Source organism: Poeciliopsis prolifica, unplaced genomic scaffold (genome assembly GCF_027474105.1).
Source record: "Poeciliopsis prolifica strain line A6 unplaced genomic scaffold, Auburn_PproV2 SCAFFOLD020, whole genome shotgun sequence".
Taxonomy (NCBI): domain Eukaryota; kingdom Metazoa; phylum Chordata; class Actinopteri; order Cyprinodontiformes; family Poeciliidae; genus Poeciliopsis; species Poeciliopsis prolifica.
In genome coordinates, this window is record NW_026562395.1 from 8,949,331 (window position 1) to 8,962,540 (window position 13,210).

General features: G+C 43.6%; 2 protein-coding genes across 4 annotated transcripts in view; one reads left to right on the forward strand and one right to left on the reverse strand.

Moving 5' to 3' along the window:
• Positions 1-1,085, reverse strand: part of mdn1 (midasin AAA ATPase 1) — a 52,953-nt gene extending 51,868 nt beyond the window's left edge. For all 3 annotated transcript variants that reach the window (XM_055044616.1, XM_055044617.1, XM_055044615.1), the window contains exons 1-2: positions 842-1,085; positions 60-286 (exon numbers count right to left, since the gene is read on the reverse strand). In XM_055044616.1, coding sequence (XP_054900591.1) covers positions 60-286; positions 842-937 — 323 coding nt within the window. In that variant the 5' untranslated portion in view covers positions 938-1,085. The remainder of the gene's footprint in view (positions 1-59; positions 287-841) is intronic.
• Positions 1,086-1,189: 104 nt separating this feature from the next.
• On the forward strand, positions 1,190-12,687 carry casp8ap2 (caspase 8 associated protein 2). The gene is made up of 11 exons (XM_055044623.1): positions 1,190-1,475; positions 2,315-2,371; positions 3,283-3,360; positions 3,612-3,712; positions 3,790-3,864; positions 4,155-4,270; positions 4,391-6,114; positions 6,503-7,168; positions 8,441-11,027; positions 11,640-11,739; positions 11,809-12,687. The coding sequence occupies exons 1-11, from the start codon at positions 1,412-1,414 to the stop codon at positions 11,869-11,871; spliced, it is 5,631 nt and encodes a 1,876-aa protein (XP_054900598.1). The 5' UTR covers positions 1,190-1,411; the 3' UTR covers positions 11,872-12,687.
• Positions 12,688-13,210: the final 523 nt, after the last annotated feature.

Below are 13,210 nucleotides of genomic sequence, written 5' to 3' on the forward strand. Positions count from 1 at the left end.
AAGTTTACATCAGGCTCCAAGGCGTGAAGCAGACAGAGGACGTGACAGACATCACTTACGCATGCGCATCAGGACTGATGCTGAGGAGTCTACTGAGGGCCACACACAGGCGCTCATGGAGGTCATGGTTGATTCTGCCACCAGCTTTGACCCTCTCTGCATTGCGCTCCAGGAGGTCCAGGACCAGCGGCCGGACATGTCGCGCAATCAACAGAGTGTAATCCTTCTCCAAGAGGAGCAGCGCCAAACACTCCAGAATGCTCTGCCTGTCCTGCTGGCTCCAGATCTGCAGAGAGAGCGGGTTGGGTTGGATGTTACCATCAGGATCATGGCTTAACGAGGCAAAGGGAAGTCCATCACATACTGTAACAGTTTAGTTCTTTGCTAACATAACTTAAAATCATAACAGTAACTTATAGCATTCAGGCATCTAGGCTAGATGCAGTGAGCATCAGACTGAGGGAGAAAGAAGATTCAAGAGACTTTGTACAGTGTATGGTTGTTGAGCTTTTCAGAAACTGAGGTTTTAATGCCCAAAGCGCTCACAGGTTTACAGAGATGACAGTCAAGCAACCATAGTTCCAAAACAACCATGACATGTTGAACAGCAGGTGACTGAGCAGTCCGCAAATCCACAGCGTGATGCTGGGCTGTGAACTTGGATTGCTTCCGATACCTTAAAAGGAAGGAGCGTGGGAGGGTTCAACACGGTAACAGCAAGGTATATCTAATAAAGTGTCCGGTGATGACTAGATCACATTCCCCCCTGGTTCAGGACAACCTCTGCTATATTATGAAAACAATAAAACACGCCATCTCCATGAGGCTATCAGCTGCTCACCTGCTTGGACAGATACTGGCTGATCTGGTTGTGACTCCTCTCCACATGTCTGGATATGATGGCCAGAGATGACAAACTCACTTCTAGATTTTCCATCACTGGGTCGCCAGCAATATCTAATGAAAACAAGCGCACGCGCTTTATGGGCAGCCTCTTAAAAGTGTAGACACTAAATGAAAGCAAAGCGCGCGAGTCATCACGAGCTCCTGTAGCAAACACAAAAACACGTTTCCACTGCTGCTATTAAAATCCACATGTGAGGTGAAGTATGACTGTTTCCGGGTGGACTTCCGCTCCTCCGCCCTCTCTGTGTGTCGCCTGTTGATGACGCACCGGATAGCACCTTACCAGCAAGTTGAGCAGCTTGTTCTTATCCAGCCGTCCGCCAGCCGCTTGGCGCTCTCCGCTGCTCTGGTTGGGGGAAGGAAATGCGGAACGCTTTGCGGAGAGCTCCGTGGCTCTCTGTAGAGTTGGAGTCTGTGAGCCTCTCACTGAGAATTTGAGAAGTTTTTTCCTGTTGGAACCTGACAAGGTGGCAGACCGCGGGAAAATGTCGTTACTTCCTGTCTAATGAAGTGTTGGCGCGACTTTGGTCTTGGAAATATCAACAAGACGCAGAGGAAAACTCAGGCAAGTAAGGCAGAAATTCCAGGGAGGGTTCGGCGAATGTTTTAGTGGGTTTTTGGCTCAGTTCAGAAGGCTGAATGATTTTTTGTGCTGTGCTGCCACCGTAGTTGCTAACGGTGGTTTCGTGAATAAAACTTGTTTTGTTAGTGATAATTTATATCAATGTTATTAGTATGAATATTTACAGGTTGATAGTTAGCTGATATGTTTATGTTGAGGGAAAGATTTTCTTGCTATGTGACAGCAACGTTCCGTTCTGGAAACCTTAGCGACACCAAATCTGCTTTACGTTAACGGATCCCGAAGAATGTCATCTGTTCACAGTCAGGCCTGGCATCTGCATGGAACCTCAACCTGCTAATACTGGAAAACTGAGCTTCCTTTCAGAGTCATGTAGGAAGGAAAGAGCAAACTAAACTCCACAATTACTTACAAGTGAGAATAAGTACAACTATAAAAAACAAATCCCACCTTGGTTTATTAAAGAACAAAACAGATTAAGAAAGTCAAAAAGTTGTCGTTAAATTGAAATCTGATAGAGCCATCCTGAGGGGAGTTCTTTCTTTTCTTTCTGTTTTTTTTTTTATTTTGGAGAGATTTTGTCCAACACTACTTGTGTTCATTAAGGAAGCAGTTTGCTGCTCCCAGCCTTCCACCCAGAGCCCAGACTCTCTCTCCTTTCACCAGGCCAGAAGCTGTCAGGCTCCAGAGCGGTTTGCTCCTGCAGCTGTGCTTTACTGACTCTGTGGAGGATCTTAAACACTGTTTTATTGTACAAGATTTTACAATTCTTTAACAACTCTGCGCAGTTTCTGGTTAATAATGGCTTTTGTTTCTCATTACCAGGTTCTTGCAAAGAAGTAGAGCAGATTGAAAAGATGGAGACATTTGATGCCTCTGATTGTAAGTCACATTTGTTTTTTCCCAAGGATTGTTGTGACATTTTTAACTTATTGGCACTGAGTAGACATAAATCCATAAACAGTTTGGTTTCTGTTAAGATGAAAGAGAGGACTAAGCAGCACAAAAGTCAACACCAAAAGTATCGCTTTTTGTGTTGGTCTGTAATTAAATTTGACATAATTGCCACTGTTAAATTAGTTTATTTGGTTCCTGAACTTTGGAAAATATTTCATCCGATTTGATGATTGTTATGAATATTGCCACGTTCTACAAACAAACATGGCAATTAGTCCTGTTGAAAGTTTAAAAATCACAGAAACAGCAAAGGAAAAATAAAGTAAGTGGTTTCAACCAACCACTTATATTCTGCTTTTCCTCACTCTGTGTTGGCTTTACTCTACGCAGACACGTTGCCATGGCAACCCACACAACATCTCTGCTAACCCGCAGAGTAATACATTGACCAGAATGCACTGCACTATAGTTAGCTTCCTGAGAAATATTTATTATTTAAAGCTTCTGTGTATGCAGGGCGAAAACACAGTAGTGCATCTTTTGGTGCTGTTACTGCTTTAAATTGAAATGTCTGAGTTGGTGATGATCATTGTTGCATACAGTGGGAGAACTAACATTCAGCTTATTCAGTTTCAGAAGGGGATGATGTAGCAATATAGTGGTTATTAAACTCTTTAGAATCTAATTTTTATCAACTATTTCTTTTCCACTAACAACAATACAAGATGGAAGTCCTGTATTTCTTCCAAAATGTAAGAGGATTATTTAAATATGTAGGTGTTTCAGACAGAAAGTAGGCACATTTAGCATGACATATTTTTACAGTGCATAAATTAGCCTGGACTCAGGCTATTCCTTGTTCGAACCATTATTAAGCCTCCTGTTCTTCCCCTCAGCGGTGGACCCCAGGGCTGATGAAGACTCTGTGGATATTTATGAAGGCCTAGATGCTGCTGGGGTTGGCAGCAGCACTGGTAAAGGAATTCTTCCACTTTATTCTGTTTTGTAAGACATTGATAAATGTTTTGCAAAGTCGCATTAACAAATAAATCAATTCATCAGATGATAAATTAAATTAATGAAATAAACTTGATAATTAGGATTTTCATGATTTATCAAGTAAATTTATCAAGGGCATGTAAAGCAAGATGGCCCACCAGGCTTAGATTATACTGGGGGTAACCCTGAAACATGTTTTACTGCATGTTCTGCTCCTGCTTTGCAGAAAAGTGGCCTTCTGTTGGTTCTGGGCTGAAAGACTCACTGGATCTTTACGAAGATTTAGTGGCAGAGGAACAGAACAACAGGGAGACATCATACACCGAGGTAAGAAGCTGCAGTCACCTGTTCAGCTGCAGGACCGCCTGTTCAGGAAAAATCATCTCAATTTTTTTTCTCTGTAGTTAAAATCCAGATTTGAAGCAGCCCAAAATCAAATCACAGAGCTGCATAGAAGACTGCTGCAGATGGAAACACAGGTTTGTTTCAGCAAGTATTTTCCAACAAGATTGAGTGAATATTTGAAAATCATGATGTCATATGGTGTAATAAGATCCTACTCAACACACATATGCAACCATGTTATTGTGGTTTGTTTGTTTTTCAATCGAGTTCCCCAGGTTAAATGACGCATTAAAGTTGACAATATTGTGAAATTATTTATTTTGGTCTAATTTTTCCAACAAAAAGTCAACATTTTAAAAAGTGTGTGGGCTTTATGCTCATAAGATAATTATTAATGACATTGTTTTGCTTCTTCCATGGACAGAATACTGACTTGAGTAGTGAGAACAATCGTCTTAAGAAGAACATCTCTGCACTTTTACAAACAGCAAGGCAAGAAATAGTTCGGAAAGATGCTGATATCAAACGGCTGACTCAGCAGTAAGTGTTACTTTATAAACACCTGGAAACCAGAATGTGCTCTAGACCAGCACCCTGGGTTGGACATTGACTTTTTTAAATTCATATGTAATTTGCACTAATATTTGTTGTTTTCTGTAGGGCTGAAAGATTTCATCATCATCATCATCATCAGCCTAAGATAAAACAAGCCCAGGATCCATGTTCATCTTTCCGAGCCTCCTCCAGCTGCTCCTCAACAAGAACACTTTCATCACCTTCTTCTCTTCCTCTTGTTCCTCGTCCTCCTCCTCCTCCTCATTGTCCTCCCCTTTTTGCTCCTCCTATTAGTTCCCAGTATGAGGAGGAGCCTCCTCCTGCAGATGCTCCTCAACCTACCTCAAAGGAAACTTGTCATTTCAGCAGATCCATGAAGTCCTCAACTCATAACTACTCAAAAAGACATGAAGCAGATGAAAAACTGCCTGGAATAGACAGGTGCACTTCCAGAGACAGAGAGGTCAAGGGTCAAAGTTATAAACTGTCTGAATCAGCAGAAAGGAGGCTTAGAGACTGTTCCCATCATAACAAGGACTCTGAGAAAAAGCAAGCTCACAAAGAAGACAAAGACACTGGTAAAGGGTTTGACTCCCAGTCTCACAAAAATCAGAAATACCAAAATGTTGGGAGACACTGCCGATCAGTCGGAGCTAAAACTTCTTCACAAGAACATCTCTACTCTGCAGCTTCCTCTGAACACAGAAGAGAAAGCAGAAAAATTCAGAGAACAGATAAAGAATATGCTAAAGTTTCTGATCAGCAGTCAGGAGGGAGCTGCAGCCCAGAGTCCAGAAAAAAACTCAGAGGTCACAAATATGATAGTCCAAAGAACAAGAGAAGCTCCTCTCCAGATCAGTCCACCAAGCGCTGCAGTAAAGGCAATAGAGAACGAGAAAAGAGCAGACAGAGAGACCATCAAAGAAGTGTGGACAGAAAGTGTGAGGATGAAATCAGGAGCAGGCATCACAGAAGAAGCAGTCAGAGAGAGAGCAGCAGAGACCGGGAGAAGCACAGAGAGAAACAGACGGGGAAAGCTGATGGATCCAAGGAAGGACGACGGAAAACAAAACCTAGAGATGTGAAAAGATCCTCTGAAGAACCCAGCCCAGAAGCAAATACTTCTGTATACGACAACAACTCAAACAGAAAGTTGTGTTTTATGGAAACACTGAATCTAACTCTTTCACCAATCAAAAGGCACACAGCGTCCAGAAATAGCAGCCTTGAGGAACTGCAAAGACTAGAGGGTGATGTTGATGAAAACTCCCAGCCTAACCTAGACAACATGTGTGTCATTGATGAGATAGATGGAAGTGAGCTAGGATCAGAACCAGAACCAAGACCAGGACGTGCTGCAGAGCAAGTCTTGGAGGAGCTCAAAGCTTCACATAACCAGACGTCCAACATGGAAGTAGAGGAAGATGGCAACAATGGAGCTGTCTTTAGTTGCTCCCTCTGGAGGCCATCCCAGGGTCCAGCAGACACAACTAAACTCCAGACAGCAGCAGGGGAAGACCTGAAACATCCTGAGGAACCACTGGAGCTGGTCTCCAACAGCTGGATAACTGAAAGAGGTCAGCTGGAGGTCACAAAGATTTCCCAGCCCAGTAACACATCTCCACAAATCCTGGAGCAACACAGCAGCTTCAGCTCTGAAGCACCAACCTCTGAGGTTCAACATGCTGCAGCTGAACATGAACATGCTGCAGCTGAACATGAACATGCTGCAGCTGCTGATGAACATGCTGCGGCTGAACATGAACATGCTGCAGCTGTTGATGAACATGCTGCAGCTGCTGATGAACATGCTACAGCTGAACATGAACATGCTGCGGCTGAACATGCTGCAGCTGCTGATGAACATGCTGCAGCTGCAGCTGAAACATGCTGCGGCTGAACATGCTGCAGCTGCTGATGAACATGCTACGGCTGAACATGAACATGCTGCAGCTGCTGATGAACATGCTGTGGCTGAACATGCTGCAGCTGAACATGCTGCAGCTGCTGATGAACATGCTGCGGCTGAACATGAACAGGCTGCAGCTGCTGATGAACATGCTGCAGTTGAACATGAACATGCTGCGGCTGAACATGAACAGGCTGCAGCTGCTGAACATGCTGCAGTTGAACATGAACATGCTGCAGCTGAACATGCTGCAATTGAACATGAGCATGCTGCAGCTGCTGACGAACATGCTGCAGCTGCTGATGAACATGCTGCAGCTGCTGATGAACATGCTGCAGCTGATTCAGATGAAGCTCCTGCTTTACCCAGACTCTCCCAGAATACAGTCAGTGAAGCTGCAGCTTCAGTTCAGCCAGACAACACACACGGTACTGAAGAAGTATATGAAGAAACCAGACTCAGAGATGGGTGGGGTCACCAGGCTGTGTCCCCCGGTACCACCCAGCCATCCTCTACCAGTTGTACCATGGACAACCATCCTGTTGGCCAACCACAAAGCTCTAAAGACTTGGATTCAGTGTCCAGTACTATCTGTCTGACCTCACTTCCTCAGAAGAGGCTGAGTCTGACCAAGAACATTTGTGCAATGACCCAAACAGACACAGACCCCAGGACCTCCAGCCCCCAGCCCAGCTCCTCTGTAGACTGTATTGGGGTATCCAAGGTCAGCAGTACCACAGAGGAGCTCAGCCCCACCACAGTTACCTCTAAGAAGTTCTGCTGTCAGGCCCGTAAAAAAGAGCTGTCTGCTTCTGTGTCGCTGCCTCATGATGAAGACTCCATGATGCACACCCTGAGCAACCTGAAGAGGATTCCTGAGGCCATCAGCCCCCTGAGGAGCCCGGCACAGACAGCCAAGAGGGGTGTCCTCCATGTCCACAGCAAGCTGGGACATGTGAAGAGTCTTCAAAAAGGTATAGCTTGCCTGGTAACCATATAGACCAAGCAGCTGTGTCCTTCACTCCCACAGGCTTTTTCTGCCCTGTAACGCTGGATTCATGTGGATATGGCACCAACATATCCTGATCCAAACATTTATTTTGGGGTATTTTGATCTGAGTTAGTTCTCTGAAAGTTTATTTTTAATACCCCTCACTGGAAAACCACAAAGTTCTGCTGTTTTTCACATGGAACCCCATTTCCTCATGTCTTCATTGTGAGGGAGAGGGTAGCAGGTGGCAGCTGTAATCACATAGAATGCTCTGGAATATTTGCTACTGCTGTTTGAAGCTGCAAACTGGTGTGGATAGGGTTTTATTTAATTTCTTATTTTGTTGATATCTATATTGCTTTCCATTTTGACTTTTTAACCTTAACCACATCCAATCTGTTATTCTTTTTCCTATATCTTAAACACTGGTTTTTTGAGTTCCTAAGCACATTCTCATTCAGAAGTAGAATAGAGTAGAAGCAGCCTTTATTGTCCCACAAAAGGGAAATTCAGGTATAATGGCACAACAAACTGTTAAAAATAACATATAAACACAATAGAAATAACAATATACTGTACAAGCTTAAAAAAGACAAATATTAGATCCTTTTTCTTCAGAACTAGATTACAACTTGTCATTTTATTTCCCAATACAAGCATCAATCATAATGATCTTTTAAATCATGGGAAGACAGATTTGTACCTGCATGTCAGTAATACCATACAAACATCATGGAAATTAAATTTAGAAAACTAAGTTGAAATATTGCTCGGTGAGGTGGGCACCCTGGATCATTGTTCAGTGATGTAGCTTTGAGAAAAAAATCGGTGAGTCTGTCAGCAGGTTGCCAGCTGTTGCCAGCTATAGTGAACTTGTCACTAAAAACTTGGATTCTGTTAAACCCAGAGAGTTAAAACCCTCTGTGTCTTTGTGCTGACACTGAGCTATTTTATTGTCTTCTTTAGTTCTCTGATATTGAACTTGTTGGGTTATAGTGATTTATGTAGTAAACTGAACAGGAGTATGGTCTTGGTCTCTCTGGACTTTGAGTTGAATTTAGAGGCAATAATTCATTCCTCAACATGTGTAAAATACCTGAAAATGATATTGACTTTGTTGCACCATAACCTGCCACTGATTGCCATGACTAATGATTTGTACAAAGGCTCTGGTGTTCCCGAATCTCTTCACTTAATTTTGAATGTCTTGAATATTGGCTTTTCATATACTGATTTCCTTTACTTTTCTGTCCAGATTTTTCCATCTCTGCTGCTGAGACCAGCTTGATGAAGTTGGATGTTAATAAAGAGAATAAATATCCAGGTTGTCCTGCTGACCGAGGAGCACAGGACGTGGTGAACATGGAGTCTGAGGAGATTTCAAGCCCTTTTGACACCGAACTGGAAGAAGGGGAAATTTTAAGTGAGAGTGATGAGGCGACCTCTCGTTCTCCTGTTTCTGCCACCAAGAGGGCGAAGTTAACGGAACCAGTCAGGAATAAACCCAGTCTTCATTCTTCTAGAAGAAAACCTGAAGAACGGTGGGTTGCTTCTATCGAACCTCTTGATTCAGCTGCTGTCTCAACGCAAAGTCCCAGGAGTCGTTTTAAAACTGTTTGCCCATCAGCAAGCAAAGCATCTTTTTTGACTGTAGAGGAAATAATGGAGACATTCAAGATGGTTCGCACGGAGATGCGGAAAAAATACATGAAGCTTCATAAAACCTTTCCTAAAAAAAGCTTTTGTGGTGTGATGGACAATTTCCAGAAGTCTTTTTTAGAGTTTGTGGACGGTGCTCACTTTGGCCAGATTTGCAGCGATGCCGAGGAGCTGAAGTCCAAGCTGAGGAAACTAATTGCGTCTGTGTTTAGCAAAGTGCTTAATAATGGCATAGTGAAACGCATTTTTGAACAGCAAGCAGTCAATCTGAAGCAAAAGCTGTGGGACTTTGTAGATGTCCAAGTGGATTACTTGCTCATGGACATCCAGACAACACTGAAGAGCCTCTGCCATGGTGTCCGGGCTCCCACTGAAGACAAAAGGCCTGGTGGACAGCGGACCAAGCCTCAGCAGGCTCCAGTGAAGAAGCCGCTGTGTAAACAGAACAAGTCCCACCCCCCTAACTCCAGCCTGAGCCGGACCAAGTCATGTGCAGAGGTCCCTTACAGAACCGGACTAGGCAGCAGAGGTAAAGACATCCGTATGTCATACACAGAAAAAGATGGTGCCTCTCATGTACATCTTCCAGAATGCGTAAACACGCAAACTACGGTCAACTTCCTGTCCGACAGCAACGCTACCTCATCTCCAGACAAAACTAAGATGGTGATCCCTCAGAACGGCTCCGCGATCGATAGAACAGACTTTGAGCTACTCACCGAGCAACAAGCATCCAGTTTGACATTTAATTTGGTCAGAGACTCTCAGATGGGAGAAATATTCAAGTGTCTTCTCCAAGGATCAGACTTGTTAGAAAGCACAGCGATGTGTGGAGACAACACTGCCTGGGCTGTTGGGACCCCAAGGAAGGACGGAGAGAGATTTCTCAACTTCACCACACCATCAAAGTTCCTTTCACCATCCAAGTCTGATACTTCAGCCAGACTCATTGCTACCTGGTCCAGCATTTCACCCAGACGGAGGTCATCCCCCTGCACCAAAACCCCAACCCCCCTCCACCCAGCGTTGTTCGATGAAAGTTGCCTCCTGGAGGTTCCGTCTGGAAACAGAGCACTGCTGCAGGGGGGCTTGGCAGCAGAGAAATACTCCATTCTAGCTGAAGATCTGGCTGTCTCCCTGACAATTCCGTCTCCTCTTAAATCTGACAGCCACCTCAGTTTCCTCCAGCCAGCAGGGGTTGGGATCCATGTGGTGTCCACCCCAGACAGTGTTATCAGCGCACACATAAGTGAGGACGCTCTGCTGGATGGGGAAGACGCTACGGAGCAGGACATCCACCTGGCCCTGGACAACTCCAGCTGCAGCTCCAGAGACAGCACCGCCTCCCAAACGCCTGGCAGCACTCTGTTCTTCAAGCCTGACGTTCCTATGCAGGCACTGGTGATGGAGAAGTCCAATGATCACTTCATCGTAAAGATTCGACAGATGAATGTGGCTGCAGAAGGCACAATAGTTGCTGGAGAGCCGTTGAGCCAGACACTGATAGAAAAGAATCAGGAACATGAAGATGATGATGCCCAGGAACATCTGAAGGTTGCTGGTCAGACAGAGAACAAGCTCTGTGTCACTGGAAACCCAAACTCTGAATTACACACCAATGAACAGAGAGAGACTCCAGAAACCAACCCAAGACAAGACACTTCTACCCAGTCTGGGAAAACCACTCCTGAAACAGATCCATCAGATCCCAGTTCAAACACCAGCTCACCAACTTCCCACAGTTCATCAGTCCCAGATCCCAGTAGGACACAGCTCCAAGAAGAGGCAACTCCACCCAAATCATTCTCATTTCAGTCCCAGAAGCAAACCAGTCCCCCCAGTCCCACTTTAAGCCCAAACACTACAGCATCAAGGACACTGTTCTATGACTCAGGCAGAGAGGAGAACACCGTGTCCGAGTCAGAAAAGAGTCTCACCATCGACACGAGCAGCTCATCAGAGAAAACCTCCAGGGACTGCGAACAGCTCCGGAAACGGAAAAGGCGGCAGGAAAAGCTGAAAGCCAAAAGATGTAAAAAGGAGGACAAGAGTCTGCAGGAGGTTTCTCCATCCAGGAAGAGTGATGAGGAGTTGAAACTTTCCCCAGCAGCTTTGTCCCCAAGCAGCCTGTCTGCCAAGAACATCATCAGGAAGAAGGGCAAGGTGGTGATGGCATGGACCAGGTCAGTAGCATGATTCACTGAAGTCACGTGGAAATAAAAGCACTTCTCACAAGACTTCAGTCCACTCAGTCATTTTTTTATATGAAAAAATGTGTCATTTGGTTATAGCGTTTGATAATTTTCTACTGACTGAAAAATTCACAAGTTAAAGTTAGACAGGACATTAGAACACTGCAAACCAGCTTTAATGTAAGCTAGTGTTTATTGTATCATTTTGTAACTGGTCATTAGAGGGCATTTCCTCTGACCCTGTTGGATCCAGCACAGAGTCACTGAGACTGAGTGACTGATACAGATGAGTTGATGTTGATTTATTTTCCTTGAAAGCTCATTGGAGAGAAGGGATGACTGAGAACTTAATGATTTTGGATGAACATATTGGTTTTATCATTTGGCTTTTATTTTTTTTATTATATTTAACAAAGTTTATTTTCTGTTTTTATTGTTCCTCCACTGCTTCATCCAATTGTTCCAGTGAACTTAGATGCCGGTGTGAAACACTTTGAGCTTTAAGCAGTATGCAGTACTGTTGTTGAAACAGAGCAAGAAGGAAGGTTTAAAGTTCAGATGGTGAAAGGATGCTCAGTCTCTTTACCCTAACCCTCTCCTCAGAGACGAAGATCGAGCCATTCTGATGTTCCTGAAGACCAAAGGAGCTTCACGGGAAACGTTCTCCACACTGTCTGAGAAACTAAACAAGCCATCAGGCCAGGTAAGCAAGTCTTCAATCTTCAGGGTTTTATTCAAGATTTGCAGTTATGTACAGTTTGGTGTTTTTCAGATTGCTCACAGGTTTTACCAGCTCATGAAGCTTTTTAAGAAGCAGGGGAAAATTGATGCGTGATTATCCCAGTCTACAGACATGGAGGGAGATCTCACCCACCTCAGTACAAGTTATCTCTAAATGCCTGTTAAATGGAACCTTCTGGAGAGTCCTGAAGAATTGGTTCAACACCAATGCTACGGTCTGTGGACTTCATTTTCAATTGACTGGAAGCATAATTGCTTCTTGTTGAGGGATTTTTCTTCTGTGTTGAACTGATTTATGGCTAATTAAAACAGAAAGCTAAAGGATAATATCTGAGTTTTTGATTCACTGTCTGGAAATGGTTTTCCTTTTGTGTTCATTTTTAACCAACTGAGACAGTTTTTTGTTTTAATCACCTCTTACTGAAAGTCAGTGAAAGTATCTGCATATTCCTTTTTCAATAGCATCAATTTGTACCGTAATCAAAAACATCTCAGGGGCATGTCTTCTAACGGACAGCTGGAAAATGTCCGTCTTCAGACTTCAAGTGAGTTTCCAGCTCAAGAAAGTTCCCTGTTTTCCTGTTGGTGGATCCCCTCTGGAAACTAGTATTGAAGGATCACTCGGCAATAACTCATCTGCTGTCAAAAATATGGGTTTGGTCATTGTTGCAAACAATCTTTGTGATGCTGGTCAACTAGCATTGGTGTTTCTAATGTAAATGTTTACATCTCCAATCAAGGCAGCAGAGAAGTATGAAACGACTCAGATCAGCAGACTGTTCACACAAACTATCTCTGTGCCTTGATGGCATCTAGTTGAAATCATCTGATTATATAAATCAAAACAGAATGTATTATTAGTCTTCATGTTGTACATATCTTTTTCTGAAAATAAAGTTTTATTTATTTATGCCTGTGTCAGATGGGAGGTTCTTCATAATGAATCTTTTTTCATGATGACATCCACTGAACAGAAAATGAATATATCTGCTCTCTAAACTACACATTAAAATGGAAATTAAGAGGATTTTTAAAAATAATTTTTGAAACTTTTTTTTTACTGATTCTGTGTGGTAATAGCATTAGACAAATAGTCTGGAAAAAATCAAGCTCTCCGGTCTTTGTGTTCCTACTCATTTGCAGAAACCTCATCCAGAAACAACCAATAAAAGCCAGGTGGTCTATCAGCAGTGTACACGCTGCTCAGTGTGCTAATGGTGGCGAAACAAGTTATTACAAAAAAAACCATCTGCTGTCACTTGTGGCCATGCTAATTAGGCTGAACATTCACAGCAGCACCTGCTGCGGTAGCTTAGAGTAGTGAAAGGAGGATGTGGTAAACGGCGTGTACACTAGCGTGATTGACAATGCTAAGACCGACCTAGATCTGATTGGTTGTGTTTGAATGTGGTGTATTTCTGCAGATGCCAATA

Excerpts from the sequence above, each read along its gene's own strand:
- casp8ap2 (XM_055044623.1), top strand. The coding sequence starts at position 1,412 with ATGAAGTGTTGGCGCGACTTTGGTCTTGGAAATATCAACAAGACGCAG. Across the intron at positions 4,271-4,390 it reads ATCAAACGGCTGACTCAGCA|GGCTGAAAGATTTCATCATC; the intron begins GTAAGTGTTACT and ends TGTTTTCTGTAG. Across the intron at positions 11,740-11,808 it reads TAAACAAGCCATCAGGCCAG|ATTGCTCACAGGTTTTACCA; the intron begins GTAAGCAAGTCT and ends GGTGTTTTTCAG.